Consider the following 17654-nt stretch of genomic DNA (forward strand, 5'->3'; position numbering starts at 1 on the left):
CCCCTTCTGCCTCTCTCTCCCTCTCTCTAACCCCTTCTGCCTCTCTCTCCCTCTCTCTAACCCCTTCTCTCTTTCTAACCCCCTCTCTCTTTCTAACCCTGTCTTCCTCTCTAACCCCTTCTCTCTCTTTCTAACCCCGTCTCTCTCTCTCTCTCACCCCCTCTCTCTCTCTTTCTAACACCTCTCTACCCACTTGCTTTTCTACCTCCTAAAGAAGTGAGAACCACCTAACTCCCCCAACTGCACTCTCCCATCCATCCCTGTTGCCCAAAGAGGTGAAAACTGAAGGCTCCCTGAGCTGTCTTATCTCCACTTAACTCATTGGAAAAAGCCTTAATGGCACCTTTCGGTGGGTGTGTCACCCTTCGCTCAAACTGGGGACTAATAACACCGGGCCAATGTGTCTCTGTTCAGGACTCTATGGTCTCAGGGGATCTATCTTAAACAGCCTCCTGTCACTCCTCAGAGAGGTCCTTATCAGAGTGACTGTCTCAGTCTGGCACCTGCCTCCTGTCTGTCAGGTGTGAGGGAGGTCTGGACGGGGAGGGGAAGAGGGGAGAGAAAGGCAAGGTGTGGAATCATCTGTAATGGGGGAGGGAGTGAGTGAAGGGAGATGTGTGGGAAGTAGTCTGGAATGTTCCATAATGGTCTAAATAGCCTCCCCTCAGCTTGCTCCAGTTGCCAAGCCCCTTCAGACTGTTTGTTTAGCAAAGGTTGGAGCATGAGGCAACTTGTCTTGCTCCCTCACTGTTACCTTGTTTAGCAGAGGTTGGAGCCTCAGGCAGCCTGTCTTGCTCCCTCTCACTGTTACCTTGTTTAGCAGAGGTTGGAGCCTCAGGCAGCCTGTCTTGCTCCCTCTCACTGTTACTTTGTTTAGCAGAGATTGGAGCCTTAGACAGCCTGTCCTGCTCCCTCACTGTTACCTTGTTTAAAAGAGGTTGGAGCCTCAGGCAGCCTGTCTTGCTCCCTCTCACTGCTACCTTGTTTCTTCCCATTTAGCTGTTTCTGCTTTGCTTCCCATTTGTTCTCTCCTCTCTTTTTCTCTCTTTCTCTCTCGTTTCTCCTTCTCTCTCTTTTCTCTTCTCTCTCTTTTCTCTTCTCTCTCTTTTCTCTTCTCCTTCTCTCTTTTCTCCTCTCTTTTCTCCTTCTCTCGTTTCTCTTCTCTCTCTTTTCTCTGTCTCGTTTCTCTCGCTCTTTTTTTCTCTCTTTCTTCTCTCGCTCTTTTCTCTGTTTTCTCTCCGTCTCTCAGGCTGGAGTGTGATAGGGTGTGGTAGGCACTAGGCAGAGTAAAGAAGCAGCAACAGAACAAACCCTGGGGGCAGTTCAGTGGTATCCATATATGGATGAGACTGAGACACGTAGTAAGACGAAGACACCCTGTAGTACCCTGTTATGTAACCAACTCAATACACAATCAGGGGTTCTGCTGTGCTGCATCGATGAAACACTTTCAAACGCTCTCAATTGCTCTGGATCGTCAATAATGGCTTGGGGATGAGGTATGTTTGAGTTGTAGAGCACGGGTATTTTAGGAGGTGTGGGGTTGGTCAACTAGACCCAGAACACCCACTCAACCACGGCAACGCCCTTACGCTGTAAAATAACCTTCTCTCCTCCTCTCTCTCTCCGTCCCTCCATCCTTCCCCTCCTCCGTCAGTTGGCCCTGTACGTGCTGTCGTTCCTTGAGCCCAAGGACCTGCTGCAGGCCGCTCAGACCTGTCGTTACTGGAGGATCCTGGCTGAGGACAACCTCCTCTGGAGGGAGAAGTGCCGGGAGGAGGGTCAGTCTAGACGCACTTAGCCAATAGGAATCACTGAACCGGTATACGGGCATGACAGGCACAAGCACTGGCCTGAAAGGAACAGGCTGAAGTAGTTTCAGACCATGATTGACACCAGCATTGACCAATATGATCAATCTTGAACAATGGTCAGGCTAGATTGACAATGGCCTGAGCAAACGGTAGATATTCTGTGTTCTGACGCAGTCTCGGACTGACACTGCTCCTCTCCTCTCATCTCTCCACAAGCAGGCATTGATGAGCCTCTAGCCTTCAAGAAGAGGAAAGTCACCAAGCCGGGCTTCACCCACAGCCCCTGGAAGTGTGCATACATCAGGCAGCATAGGATAGACACCAACTGGAGGAGAGGAGACCTCCGATCACCCAAGGTAGACATTTTCTCTTTGCTTCCCCTTATTCTCAACATTTTATAGAATTAAGCAATAAGGCACGTCGGGGGTTTGTGGTATACGGCCAATTTACCACGGCTAAGGGCTGTTCTTATGCACAACGCAACGCGGAGTGCCTGGATACAGCCCTTAGCTGTAGTATATTGGCCATATACCACAAACCCTCAAGGTGCCTTATTGCTATTATAAACTGATTACCAATGTAAAAATGCATGTTTTGTTATACCCGTGGTATGCAGTCTGATATATCACAGCTGTCGGCCAATCAACATTTAGGGCTGAAACCACCCAGTTTATAATATAGATAATTTTATTTGCGTTCATCATTAGCCCACAGTATTTAACTCTGCTTCCGTTCTCAACTTTGGAGTTGGTGGTTTTGTATAAAACTTAGAATCTAAAGCCTTTCTTCGTTCCTTATTAGACGCTTTCATTATATCTTAACACTCCCTTGAGACTCGTATGGATTTTATATAAAGCGGCTTTGAATTAGATCAGGCGTCCAAGTCGATAAGGCTCTTATGCTGGGTTTTATTAGAAGCCATAGGTGGGTCAGTTCTCTAACTCTCCTAAAGATTTTGGTAATGACAGTTCTTATGGATAGTTTTTTTTATGGTAGTTCTTCTCTAGAGCTCGACATGACCTCAATTCTACTTCTACATCAACCTGCTGTTTCTTGAGTGTTTCGGCCTCTCCTGTTTTCAGAGTTTAAATTGAGCTTGACTAGCAAGAGAGAGTGATCTTCCTAATATGCCTCGTATGGCTCATTTCAAAAGCCCTCGGGTCCTATTGTGACGAGAAGGAATGGCTGACGTAACCGTGGTTACGGCGCTTGCTCTTCACACTCCGTCTGTAACGCGCTCTGTCATTCGCCGAGTCGGCAGTTCTGAGTTTAAACACACACACTCACAAGTCTTTTTTGAACGGGGGTCTCTGTACACCTGCAAAGCGCCGTCGTGACATTTACCTCAAGTCTTTGATGTCTGGAGAAATACAGCCTTGTCATTGTTCCTGTTGGGTTCTTGACATTTTATCTTATTCTCCCTCACTCCGTCCTCTCCTTCTCCGCCGTATCCATCTCTCTTCCCGTTCTCTTCTCTCCATCCCTCCCTTCCTCCCTCCCTGTCATCCATCTCTCTCTCCTTCCCTCCCTCTTCTCCTCTCCATCCCTCCGTCCTCTCTAGGTGCTTAAGGGTCATGATGACCATGTTATCACCTGCCTCCAGTTCTGTGGTAACCGCATCGTCAGCGGCTCTGACGACAACTCGCTCAAGGTCTGGTCGGCTGTCACGGGAAAGGTAGGACTGTCACTCATCCCTCGCTCTCCAACCCCCACATTGAAACTAGTCCAAACCCTTTTGACTACAGACTGCAGAAAATCGCCGTGGTCTCAGTTGTAGACTGGTATGGTACTGATATGTAGATTGGTATGGTTTGGTTCTGGAGATTATGAATAGGAGTTTAAAAAGTGATAGTGTCTCTAAGTCTCATGGGTTGTTCCATCCCACTGCATCTCAGTGTTATGTGGAATACAATACACATTGTAATGAGTTCCTGTTCTGAAGGAACACATTACAGCTGGTCTATTTCTCATTACCGTCTCATTGATCTGTAATGAAGCATGTTAGCAGGAAGTCAATCCACATGCTATTTAAATGTCTTCACTCAATACCTCAGATTCATGATCAAGGGTTTGTATTGATTTTTGCATTTAAGGTTTACTCAAATGCAAAGGCTACAGTATACTGCATACTGGTGATTTTACACAAATGATACTGCTTGATGCTCCAGAATCTCCCTGAGACCCTGACCAGATTGCAATTGATTAGTGACATCATTCAACATTGGCACGTAACACCACTTGTCCTGCAATACTGCAGCATATTGTCTGGAATCCATTTTGTTCTCTCTTCCTCCTCCTGCATGTAGTTTTTGTCCCAAATGTCACCCTATTCTCTATGTGGTGCACTACTTTTGACCAGACACTTATGGGCCCTGGTCAAAAGTAGTGCACTACATAGGGGACAGGGTACCATTGGAGATTGAGCCTTAGCCATTGTGCGGACCTTGTGTTGCTGGTTTATAGGGTCTACTAAAATGGTGGCGTTGGTGTGGGCCTCACTGAGAGAGGGAGAGCAAGAGGTAGGGAGGCTCAGGGAGTATTGTAAATCACCTCTTCCCTGGTCTTCGCCGACTCCATTTTCACTGGAGCTCTTAATGACATTTCTCCTTTAGGACAAAGCTCTCTGGCTTTTTAAAGTGCAAGGAGAACGACTAAGGTTCTTAAACAAAAAGTTTCAGACGTTCTATCCTTGCATGGACAATTACAAATACACTCTGAATGTGTCAGTGGTGCCCAGGTGCATGAAACACTGAAACACTGAAAGTGTCATGCCTTATAGCAGAAAAGCTTCCTCCCTTTTGATTGCATTGGGCACTCAGCCAAGCAGTGATTATACAGTCTGTCGGTCTCTCTCAGCGTTGTGCTGATGTGAACAGATCAGTACCAAGGGCATCTGATAGTGAAGCCATGCGGATTGTCTCTCTTCACACCACCACCATTAGGGTAATGTCCATCCGGATGACTTGTAACTCTCAGGTTAATGCTGCAGTGACTTGCTCACACCATGCTGTGAAGACAGAGGTCAGAACATGTGTGTGCGTGATTAGTCATCGTAACCCAGCAGGCTGGCCCGAGGCCATTCTTTTCCCACGTCCCACGATGCGCCTGGGCTGGATCCACAAACACCGCCTCCACCCCTCCCTCCCTGCCGTGTGGTTGGTTGCCTTTTATGCCCCAACCAGCTGTTCCTGTGCCAGATTTGTTCATTTCATTATGACAGTCGAGGTCAGAGCTGTAGAAAGGTGAGCTGATCCTAAATCAGTTTGAAAGAATCTAGAGACCATCTTCGCTTGGGCCAGGTGAGTTAGTTTGCTCTTGTTTGTTGAAGTCGGGACTGAAGTAATTTGAGCTGATCCTAGATCAGTCGTTAAAACCGCTGGTGGATAGATCTCCATTGCAAGAAGAGGAAAATTTGCTCTCTCGCGCTTCCTCTTTTGCTCTCTCGCGCTCGCTCTCTTTTGCTCTCTCGCGCTCGCTCTCTTTTGCTCTCTCGCGCTCGCTCTCTTTTGCTCTCTCGCGCTCGCTCTCTTTTGCTCTCTCGCGCTCGCTCTCTTTTGCTCTCTCTCTTTTTGCTTTTGCTCTCTTTTGCGCTCGCTCTCTTTTGCTCTCTCGCGCTCGCTCTCTTTTGCTCTCTCGCTCTCGCTCTCTTTTGCTCTCTCGCTCTCTCTCTTTTGCTCTCTCGCGCTCTCTCTCTTTTGCTCTCTCGCGCTCTCTCTCTTTTGCTCTCTCGCGCTCTCTCTCTTTTGCTCTCTCGCGCTCGCTCTCTTTTGCTCTCTCACGCTCGCTCTCTTTTGCTCTCTGCAGTGCCCTTATTCACCATCAATCATATCTAGCCATGACAAGCCAGGCTTGTTTTGACCTGACCCCTGGATGACCCCTGCCAGGGAATAATCCAGTGCTGCCACTGCATTCTTCTTCCTGATCCTGCTTCTGTTTCCACAGCAAATAGCCAAAATGTCTGCCTGGCTGCCAGACAGGACTGTAGCTTCTCTCTTTTTCCTCTCTCTTTCCCTTTCTTTAAAGATTGTCTGACCTTGGGTTGTGGGTGTTCTTATTTATTCTTACGTGTGTTATGCCTGTGTGTGTGTGGGAGTACGTGTGGGAGTACGTGATGTCTGTGTGTGTGATGTCTGTGTGTGGGATTACATGTATGTGTGTGTGTGTGTGTGTGTGTGTGTGTGTGATGTCTGTGTGTGGGAGTACACGTGTGTGTGTGTGTGTGTGTGTGTGGGAGTACGTGTGTGTGTGGGGAGTACGTGTGTGTGTGTGGGAGTACGTGTGTGTGTGTGTGGGGGAGTACGTGTGTGTGTGTGGGAGTACGTGTGTGTGTGTGGGAGTACGTGTGTGTGTGTGGGAGTACGTGATGTCTGTGTGTGTGATGTCGTGATATCTGTGTGTGCGATGTCTGTGTGTGCGATGTCTGTGTGTTATGCCTGTGTGTGGGAGTACATGTGTGTGTGTGCGCTCGCTTGTGTGTTTCCTCTCCTTCTACATTGGCGTTCCACTCCAAGTCCCAGCTTAAGTGGCGTAAACCTTCAGCCTCACAGGAGCTCAGGGAAGCCTATTCCTGCCCAGCTTTCAGCAGCTAACATCCAGACTATGGGCTTTATTCACCACTGGCTCAATATGAGATAGAGAGAAACCCACGCTTGAAAATGGACCTTGAAAGACATGCATTTCAGTCTTTCAAGTGATGCATCAATGCCAGGTGCTACTTTGAGGAGGTCTAAGTTTTCTCTCTTACGTTGTCGTTTTACTGGGATATTACAGAGAGACAATGTTGACTCCCTCTCTAGACTGGCCTCCATGTCTGTGAAGCATCTATCTCCAATTCATTTGTATGTTTTTAGTTCTGTTGTCCTTCAGCTGCGGCCCACAAGGTCTCGGTCCGGACTCACTCTGTTTGGTTTGGGGACGCTTTTATTTTGATAAAGATGAGCTGGCACAGACAGGAATGTCACAACCCGAGTGCTTTGAATTCCTCTGTCCCAAAGAGGATGTGCAGTCTGAATATGACTTCTTTATCCCAGCCACTGGATTCAGTGATTAGACCAAGCTTGTGTCCAAAATGGCACCCTATTCCGTATATAGTGCACTGCTTTTGGCGAGGGTTCTGTCCCTGACCGGTAGAGAGGGGAGTAGTCAAGTGAATGAAATATTCTGCTGAACATGTTCTAATGTAGAGAACAAACACAGGGCAAAGCCTACTGTTTAGAACGAATGTGATGGACCTCCTATTCCTTTTATGGCATGTTCAGTCCCCCAGTTGCATTTCTCAAAGTAGCACCTGGCATTGATACATCACTTGGAACAAAATGAAACAAGTCACGTGTCTGGTGCTGTCATGTCCTCCATAGATTTTCCCTGTTAGACATGGCTCGCATGTACAGCGTATCCCATCCAGCAACATTTACCATTTCATTTCCATCGTGCGTCACAGCAGACATTCTTCAGATCAGATAATGGATCTTCCGCTGGAATTTAGCCTTTCATGTCGCCAATGAAAGATTCCATCATTATCTAAGACTAGGATTGTTATTCTTGTCCTTTAGATACCAGAGGGGTTTCTCTCTCACTCAGTCAGTACTATCATACAGTATGGGAGTGATTCAGGACACCCCACTGTGAGCAATCATGACATGATTGCACCAGCAGATTACTCTACAAACGCTTCCTTGACTCATCTACTTGAGAGACTGGCTTGCGTCCCGAATGGCACCCTATGCCCTTTATCGCGCACTACTCTTGACCAGGGCCCCCACCGTAGGGCACGATAAAGGGCATAGGGTGCCATTTGGGAAGCACAACCTGGAATTCCGCATTGCTCTGCGGTTAAGTAAGATTACAGGACGCCATTGGAGTTCTGTTAAAAGCGTTTGCTTTGAGACTGAAGAAGAGGAGGCTAGAAACCACAATGCCGTGAAATGATGGTCCGGTCTTAGAGGGAGAGCTGCTTCGGTTTGGCTTCATTGTTGACGCTCTTCTTTTTTTCTTCTTTTTTTTTTACATATTAGCATTTTGTTTACTGCAGCCCCAGACTTTAAATTGCCTGTTAGTTTTCCTCAGTCTGCCTGTCTTCAGTAGCCTCCTCAGTCTGCCTGTCTTCAGTAGCCTCCTCAGTCTGCCTGTCTTCAGTAGCCTCCAGTAGCCTCCTCAGTCTGCAGTCTGCCTGCCTCCTCCTCAGTCTGCCTGTCTTCAGTAGCCTCCTCAGTCTGCCTGTCTTCAGTAGCCTCCTCAGTCTGCCTGTCTTCAGTAGCCTCCTCAGTCTGCCTGTCTTCAGTAGCCTCCTCAGTCTGCCTGTCTTCAGTAGCCTCCTCAGTCCGCCTGTCTTCAGTAGCCTCCTCAGTCCGCCTGTCTTCAGTAGCCTCCTCAGTCCGCCTGTCTTCAGTAGCCTCCTCAGTCCGCCTGTCTTCAGTAGCCTAGCGATCGGATGTTGTCGTGGAATATGGTGCTGGCTGCTGAGTCCGTCTGAGGCCTGCACCTTTGTCTTTGCTGTCCATCCCTTTCAATGAGAGCTGTCAAGCTTCGATCTACACACACTGTACACACACACTGTACACGCAGCCAGTGCTTCAAAGGCTGTCTGTCTGTGTGCTGGAGCAGTGAAAGTCCTTGTGCCCGTCAACAGACAACTCTGCTGCCTGTCACACACACTCTGCTGCCTGTCAGGCTGATCTGAAATGGCAGGCAAACAGCCTGGCAGGCAGATTCCCTCTATCACAGAGAGGAAAGACATCTTCTGTTATGCCAGATGCTGCACACACACACTCTAGCTGTGTATTCCTGGGTCACCTTCACCTCAGATGATAACATGAGGAGCTCCAGACATTACTAATGGAGTGTATGCCTCATAATGAGGCCATTGATCTCCTTGTATATGAGAACTACATCTATTGAACTGAAGCAACACATTCCATGTTTATTTGATTGAAATCTAAATGGATTGTTCTGGTTGGGGTTATGTCTCATCTTTGTAGACTGTGTTTTGACGTGTGTCGTTGTGAGAGACTGTTAGCCTATGTTATTATGTTCATACTAATCGGCGTATCCAGACCTGACATGTCACCACAAGCTAGATGTGGAATCACAGCTGAGAGCGTGACTAACATGGATCAACGCCAGGTCTGTGTTGACCGTCAAACAGAAACTTCTGAGGCCGTATCATCAAGACCCAGGAATGCATGCGGAGGTCTTATCACTTAGAGTTTACACCCTTCTCCTGTGTGTCACGGGGCCATTTGCACAGTGCTGGGAAAACCCTTGTTCTCTCGGTTTATTCACTTTATCCTTCCCTCATTGTCCTTGAAAGGACATCTCTCTTTTTCATTCTCTCCCTCCCTCTACTGCTCCTTCTCTCTCCCTCCCTCTACTGCTCCTTCTCTCTCCCTCCCTTTCTCTCCCTCCCTCTCTCTCCCTCCCTCTACTGCTCCTTCTCTCTCCCTCCCTCTACTGCTCCTTCTCTCTCCCTCCCTCTACTGCTCCTTCTCTCTCCCTCCCTCTACTGCTCCTTCTCTCTCCCTCCCTCTACTGCTCCTTCTCTCTCCCTCCTTCTACTGCTCCTTCTCTCTCCCTCCCTCTACTGCTCCTTCTCTCTCCCTCCCTCTACTGCTCCTTCTCTCTCCCTCCCTTCTCTCTCCCTCCCTCTACTGCTCCTTCTCTCTCCCTCCCTCTACTGCTCCTTCTCTCTCCCTCCCTCTACTGCTCCTTCTCTCTCCCTCCCTTCTCTCTCCCTCCCTCTACTGCTCCTTCTCTCTCCCTCCCTCTACTGCTCCTTCTCTCTCCCTCCCTCTACTGCTCCTTCTCTCTCCCTCCCTCTACTGCTCCTTCTCTCTCCCTCCCTCTACTGCTCCTTCTCTTTCCCACTCTCTCTCTCGCTCTCTCTCCCTCTGTACCTCTGAGTCATAATGAGATCTTGGGTAACCACCAGGTTTGTTCAAATGCAGGCGGCAGCAAGAAAAACACCTCTGTAAACATTCCTCTCCAGCATAAAGGTTCCTTACATCTGACCTCTGCTGGGCTGTGAGCCTGATAAACACAACAAGGTCTGCAATCTGGCCTAGTCTGAGTTTCCCGCTAACGTTGTCTTGCCTCGTATATATATTTTTATTTTATTTTACCTTTATTTAACTAGGCAAGTCAGTTAAGAACAAATTCTTATTTTCAATGACGGCCTAGGAACAGTGGGTTAACTGCCTGTTCAGGGGCAGAACGACAGATTTGTACCTTGTCAGCTCGGGGATTTGAACTTGCAACCTTTCGGTTACTAGTCCAATGCTCTAACCACTAGGCTACCCTGCCACCCCATATGTGACCATCTTGTTATTTTGCACTGTGCAGTTTTCTCATAGCCTTGTAATAGACCCTGTTTGTCTATCTCCCGGGGCTAGCGGGCTAGCCTTTTACCTTCAGTTAGCATCACCTGTCTGTTGGCATCCTCGCTTAGTCAGCCGACCTGGTTTTGTCGGTTTGTTTTGTGTTCTGAAGACTGCGTTCTGGGAAAGGTGACCATTATGGGAAGGAAACAACTGTCAGCAGGCACAGTAGAAAAACAAAATGGTCTCCCCAATTGAAAGATAACTGTGGGGAAGAGCAATACAGGGTACTTTTCCAACATTTTAACGCCAAGGATCAAAGGATTCAGGAAGGAAGTGTAATGCAAAAATAGAGCACTTGATCAAACCCTTGGTCTTCAAACCAGCCCCTAACAGGCCCTCGAGGAAGAATGCCTAATCTTCCTCTGAGACTCAGAGAGATGCCTCTTCATATTTGTTCAACAAAGGCAGATAAATAGACACCTAAGCCTCCACTTCCAGGGGTCCTTCTCTCCTTGACTCTGAAGTAGGCTGTAATCACCCGAGACCAGGAGAGAAAGCTTCCACCTTCTTGGAACCCGAATGTCAGAACCCTGGGCTTGTTTTGCCTGGGAGTCCATCACCCTGGTAACAGACTTGCTGTGTGTGTTGAGTACTTTGACTCAGGACAGTGTTTTGATGTGATGCAGTCAAAAATACATATAATATTGTGTACATATAATATTGATCTCATTCAATGCATTCATGACCTCAACCTGGTAGAGCGTCTGCTAAATGACTTAAATGTAAATGTAAATGTACTATGTTGACAGCTGAACGAACAACATGCCAAGACACTCCACTGTATTTGACCCACTATTTATTTGACCGTTAGATGGTGACCAACTCGCTCAGTCGTAGCAGAAGCTTTCATCTCATTATATCCTGCTTGGAACCATTACTAATTACCCCCCTCTTCCCACATAATAACCGTTATGAAGCTGAGCAAATGGAGGCCCGACTGCAGTTAGATGGATCAGATAAATAGCTTGTGACATTGGCGAGAAAAGGTTACGTCCCAAAGTTAATGAAGTGTCCCTGTTTATCATAGGAGAGCAAGGGAGATGGATGGAGAGTGAGAGAGAGAGACTGCAGTTACACCCTACTCACTCACCTCAATAAAACCCTTGCCCCCGCCTTGCCTTGACGGTCGCTGGACGCTCACCACTTTATCAGCTTCAGTCAGGAGGTCACGTGTTTTACACGTGGTACACACACACTGTACACGCAGCCAGTGCTTCAAAGGCGTCCCGGCGCGGATCATAACGCCCCCGGAACAGACTGGTTCCTCCGGTTTACCATCCCAAAAAATCCAATTCAATTCGAGAGATAATTACGTTTAGGGGGATATTGTCTATGGAGGCCGTTACAAATTGAAAATAATAGATTGGAAAGATTTCTTTAATCACTGTACTGTAATCAATAGCTAATCTAGCTTTGCAAATTAGGAAGAATGGGTCTCTTTTTTTTTTTTTTTTTTGGCGAAGGCTCTGTCACCACCTGTACTCCAGACTTGGGTTCAAATACTATTTGAAATCTTTCAAATACTTAGTGGTTGCTCGAGTCTGCACGTTTCCAGCTAATGTGTTGGCACCAGCAAAGCCCAGAGAAAGTATTTGAACCCCAGGACTTCCATCTTCTTGGAACAACAGAAGGAAATGGCTCCTCATTCAACTGTAGATGAGTATAAATCAATTCCCTTAGATGGAGGAAAGGTCAATATAATACATTTCATCCCTCCTGTGCTGCAGTTACATGTGGATTGACTTGACTAGAGGTTTTTAGGAAAGGTCAGAACAATTTAAATTCACTTTGTTATACCGTCTGAATGGAACGTGATCTCAGCCTGATATCCTGTCTTCAACTGGACTTCCATCCAATCATCGGAAGGGTCAATCTCAAACTTGAGCGAAATGATTTTCTTTCATTTCTTCAAAACTCGTAAGAGATGTTGATATGTCGTAGTGTGGAGTAAGCATAATGAGGTGTGTTTTTCTGTTTATCATTGTGAAGCATCTAGACTGAGACATCTTCTCTCTCCGGTCTCTCTGCAGTGTCTGAGGACGTTGGTGGGCCACACGGGGCGTGTGGTCGTCCCAGATGAGGGACAACATCATCATCAGCGGCTCCACCGACCGGACGCTGAAGGTCTGGAACGCGGAGACGGGCGACTGTATCCACACCCTGTACGGGCATACCTCAACGGTGCGCTGTATGCACCTGCACGAGAAAACGTATGTACTGACTGACTGTTTACCCAACAGGTTGTGAGCTTTCAAATGGACCAGTAGTTGTCCGACACGAGTTGACAAACATACTCAATTCTATTCCTGGTATCAAAACAGCATGTATTACAAGCATACTGTACCCAGGTAGTAAAAAACACGTCAGCCTCAACACCACAACATGCAATGTGCCTCATGAAGTGTAGTTAGGGTCTCATCGGGACTGAATAGAACCAAAGTGGCCGTCGAAGTGATCCGCCTGCCACTCCTCTCTAGTGCTCTTCCTGCCTCTGGGCCGATGAGGTTTTGTGTACCATTTAGATTACTCACTCAGAGGAAGTGAAGGGCCTCTGGCGGCTGCAGGGCTTGACAGTGGAAGAACGGTGATTTCCATCTTTGTCAGTGCTGGATGCCGGAAGCCGTTTTGTAACTCATGGAGTACGCCTCCCAATTCTTTATGAACCTGTTTTTCCACTTTCTGTGCCGGAGGGGTTGCAGGTTTAGGAGGGGTGGGTATTGTGTCCTGGGGGTTTTGTGTACGTTCATGTACCAGCATGACGATGGCCTTGAGAAGGAGAATGAGAATTTATGTATTTCCTGTTTTGCTTTCATCAACTGTCATCATGGGAATGAGGGCTAGAGGTCAACCTATTGAATTTACTGCCAGTAAATCACGAACATGAAGGATACGTGTCTGCAAGGCCCTGGAAAAACACCATTTTGTTTGTCAAGATTCCCATCAAAACTGTCACACGAACTGTGGTAATCATAAAAGAAATTGCCTTGATCCAAATGAATCTAACCAGTGGATTTGAGCCAAAAACACTCCGCCTGTAACTCACAGACATTCAGCCTGCTTTAGATTTGATAAAGTCCGGTAAGAATAGACTAGTGTTTTGAATGTCTCGTCAATCCGTCTCCTCTTTCTTCTCCCAGGGTGGTGAGTGGTTCTCGCGACGCCACGCTGCGCGTGTGGAACGTGGAGACGGGCCAGTGTTTACACGTCCTCATGGGCCACGTGGCGGCGGTGCGCTGCGTCCAGTACGACGGCCGCAGGGTGGTCAGCGGGGCCTACGACTTCATGGTCAAGGTCTGGGACCCCGAGACTGAGACCTGCCTCCACACGCTGCAAGGCCACACCAACAGAGTCTACTCACTACAGGTCTGTGTACACGCGCTGTCTCGTATTTATTTACATTTGAGTCATCTAGCAGACGCTCTTATCCAGAGCCACTTATAGGGGCAATTAGGGTTAAGTGCCTTGCTCAAGGGCCACATCGGCATATGTTTCACCTAGTCGGCTCTGGGGATTGAACCAGCAACCTTTCAGTTACTGGCCCAACGCTCTTAACCGCTAGGCTACCTGCCGCACACGCTCACTAACACTCACACGCACCACAGAGTCCATCATGTGATTAATGTCTGAAGATTTGTATAGTGACTTAGTCTATTGGATTTTAATCTGCAGTTCTCGAAGTGAACCGTGTATTTAAACTGTGCATTTAAACTGTGAAAAATCAAGCCCTTCTCATCAAAGAGCACCCCGCCCCAACGACATTCCTTTTATGTCCTACTATTTGGCAGCCCTCTAGGAATAAAACACGAAAGGAATCCATTTAACACGCCGCCATAGAAGTCCTCTACTCAAATCAAATCCCTTCATATATCCACTGTACAGTTCGGTGTAAATGATGATAATCTCTTTTGAAAGTGGACAACAGGGTCCCATCTGGTTCATACAGTGCCTAACGCGTCCATAAAACAAGAACGATAGAGCTCAGAGTACTTAGAGAACCCAGAGCCCTTTAAAACACTGTTTCCAGTTGGTGCTTGAACCGCCATTCCACAATATGATAAGGTGGTTGCCATGTGAACCACACTGGTTGGGAAAGAGCCGCAACAAAATAGTCCCTCTGTCTGTTGTATCAAAGGCAGCAGAGCAGCAGTACGATGGGTTTTTCTCAACTCCTTCTCTTTCTACGTTGCAGTAACATTATATAAACAGAACATTGGTGTGAGTCTGGTTCACACACACACACACACACACACACAGCAGTAGTAGTGTTAAAAGGTTAATGGATTTCTCTGCTTCGTGTCCTCAAAGATGTCCTCTCCCTTTATGTCTCTCTCGCTCTCTGTGTGATGACGGAGCAGTTTAGAGCCACAACTATCACCTTCAGAGAGAGAGGCTGCATCCCAAATGGCTCCCTTTTCCCTTCATAGTGCACTGCTTTAGACCAGGCTCAAAGGTAGTTCATCTGAATAGGGAATAGGAGAGAGAGGTTTACTGTTCAGATGGACAGATGCCCTCCACTCTATACACTATACGTGACACTGACTTTGAAAAAGCTGTACAAATCTATACTATTAATTAGATCGAATCAATTAATGTGATATTATATGAATGCTAATGAATTGAATATTATCTAGAAAATCCTTATTTGACTCCGATTCGATGGATTCATCAGACACATCCGATCTGAATTCCAATGTGGAATTCATTATTTTCCACTACATTTTATTGTAAAATATAACTGGAACCTCCTCTTTCCTCCTCTGTTTGGTTTTCTCTTTGGGTTCTGTCCCAGGGTACTGTAAAGTCTCTCTGATAACTGCTGATGGAAAAAGGGCTTCATGGATACATTCTATTGATTGATTCCATGCTAGAATAGAAATGACTGGAATCTGTTGGTGTCAAACGGAATGAATCTCAATAACTGGATCATCCTTCCACCCCTCCAGTTTGATGGGATCCACGTGGTGAGCGGTAGCCTGGACACGTCTATCCGGGTGTGGGATGTGGAGACTGGTAACTGCATCCACACTCTGACAGGTCACCAGTCCCTCACCAGCGGCATGGAGCTCAAAGACAACATCCTGGTCTCTGGCAACGCCGACTCCACCGTCAAGATCTGGGACATCAAGACGGGACAGTGCCTGCAGACGTTGCAAGGTGAGTCTGTCGCCAGGTCGTCAACGCCCTCGTTGGAATTAATTCAAAACCGCTTTGCAATGGAAAACGGGTGTTTCTCATTGGACAAGTTCAGGTAGTCCCTCCCTGTTTCTGCCCATTTTCTTCTGTTTGGTGGTTTGTAATTACAACCATGTTTGATTGATTGGTTGATTTGATATGACTTATATAGTGCGTTCTTGACTCTCAAAATGCTTTACATTGTATGGGGGGGAACTGCCTTCAAACTCCCATCTACCACAGGCAACTCTACAACCTCTTTTTATCTGTAAGTGGGAAAATGTCTGGAATTGGCCAATTTTGGACCCGAGCAAAAGGCTGTTGCTCCGAGATATTCACTCAATGATGTGCTTGGCTGTGCATGGCCAAACAGAGCCAACACATTGTGGGCCAGCCGGCCAGCCACTCTCCAGATAGGGATCATTTCCCTGGCTCAGGATGTTAGTGTAACAGTTCTCTCAGCCATTAGCTCTAAGTACTGTTACCTTGAATGGGGAGAAATGGAGAAACCGTTACTGTGCAGCTGCACTGTTTTCTGCCAGTGCTAATTTCCCCCCCAAATGGCCTTGTTAGTGAACTACAATCCCAACGATTCCCATGGAACTACAACACACACGTGTCCCCTCCCCTTGGAACAAAGGGAATAGATATCGCCCTGTTTTAGAATGAGAGAGAAGAGGGGAGGATATGAGAGGAGGGGTGATGGCCCTGCATGAGGATGAGAGAGGAGAGGTGAAAGAAGGGGTGATGGCCCTGCATGAGGATGAGAGAGAAGAGGGGAGGATATGAGAGGAGGGGTGATGGCCCTGCATGAGGATGAGAGAGGAGAGGTGAAAGAAGGGTTGATGGCCCTGCATGAGGATGAGAGAGAAGAGGGGAGGATATGAGAGGGGTGTAAGAAGGGTTGATGGCCCTGCATGAGGATGAGAGAGAAGAGGGGGGAGGAGGAGAGGAGGGGTGTAAGAAGGGTTGATGGCCCTGCATGAGGATGAGAGGAGGGGTGAAAGAAGGGTTGATGGCCCTGCATGAGGATGAGAGAGAAGAGGGGAGGATATGAGAGGAGGGGTGAAAGAAGGGTTGATGGCCCTGCATGAGGATGAGAGAGAAGAGGGGAGGATATGAGAGGAGGGGTGTAAGAAGGGTTGATGGCCCTGCATGAGGATGAGAGAGAAGAGGGGAGGATATGAGAGGAGGGGTGTAAGAAGGGTTGATGGCCCTGCATGAGGATGAGAGGAGGGGTGTAAGAAGGGTTGATGGCCCTGCATGAGGATGAGAGAGAAGAGGGGAGGATATGAGAGGAGGGGTGAAAGAAGGGTTGATGGCCCTGCATGAGGATGAGAGAGAAGAGGGAGGATATGAGAGGAGGGGTGTAAGAAGGGTTGATGGCCCTGCATGAGGATGAGAGAGAAGAGGGGAGGATATGAGAGGAGGGGTGAAAGAAGGGTTGATGGCCCTGCATGAGGATGAGAGAGAAGAGGGGAGGATATGAGAGGAGGGGTGTAAGAAGGGTTGATGGCCCTGCATGAGGATGAGAGAGAAGAGGGGAGGATATGAGAGGAGGGGTGATGGCCCTGCATGAGGATGAGAGAGAAGAGGGGAGGATATGAGAGGAGGGGTGATGGCCCTGCATGAGGATGAGAGAGAAGAGGGGAGGATATGAGAGGAGGGGTGATGGCCCTGCATGAGGATGAGAGAGAAGAGGGGAGGATATGAGAGGAGGGGTGATGGCCCTGCATGAGGATGAGAGACAAGGCAAGAAGGGCCTTCTATGCCATCAAAAGGAACATATAATTCCACATACCAATTAGGATCTAGCTAAAAAAAAATGCTTGAATCAGTTATAGAACCCATTGCCCTTTATAGTTGTGATGTCTGGGTTCTGCTCACCAACCAAGAATTCACTAAACGGGACAAACACCAAATTGAGACTCTGTCTGCAGAATTCTACAAAAATATATCCTCCGTGTACCACGTAAAACACCAAATAATGCATGCAGAGCAGAATTAGGCCGATACCCGCTAATTATCAAAATCCTTAGAAGGAAGCGATTCACAAACCTTACATAACAAAGCCATCACCTACAGAGAGATGAACCTGGAGAAGAGCCCCCTAAGCAAGCTGGTCCTGGGGCTCTGTTCACAAACACACCCCCCCACAGAGCCCCAGGACAGCACAATTACACCCAACCAAATCATGAGAAAACTAAAAGATAATTTCTTGGCAAATTGGAAAGAATTTACAAAAAAACAGCGAGTACTATAATGGTATTTGGCCCTAATCAGAGACTACACA

The 17654-nt window shown here is 47.5% G+C and overlaps 1 protein-coding gene across 1 annotated transcript in view; it reads left to right on the forward strand.

The window, feature by feature from the left end:
* LOC115145606 (F-box/WD repeat-containing protein 7) overlaps nucleotides 1–17654 on the forward strand; it is a 219576-nt gene that overhangs the window by 197001 nt on the left and 4921 nt on the right. Inside the window, 7 exon segments of the mRNA XM_065024899.1 lie at nucleotides 1658–1781; nucleotides 2031–2170; nucleotides 3376–3489; nucleotides 12220–12245; nucleotides 12247–12399; nucleotides 13327–13552; nucleotides 15133–15343. Of these exon segments, the coding sequence (XP_064880971.1) occupies nucleotides 1658–1781; nucleotides 2031–2170; nucleotides 3376–3489; nucleotides 12220–12245; nucleotides 12247–12399; nucleotides 13327–13552; nucleotides 15133–15343 (994 nt within the window).

Source organism: Oncorhynchus nerka, linkage group LG11 (assembly GCF_034236695.1).
Source record: "Oncorhynchus nerka isolate Pitt River linkage group LG11, Oner_Uvic_2.0, whole genome shotgun sequence".
Lineage (NCBI taxonomy): Eukaryota > Metazoa > Chordata > Actinopteri > Salmoniformes > Salmonidae > Oncorhynchus > Oncorhynchus nerka.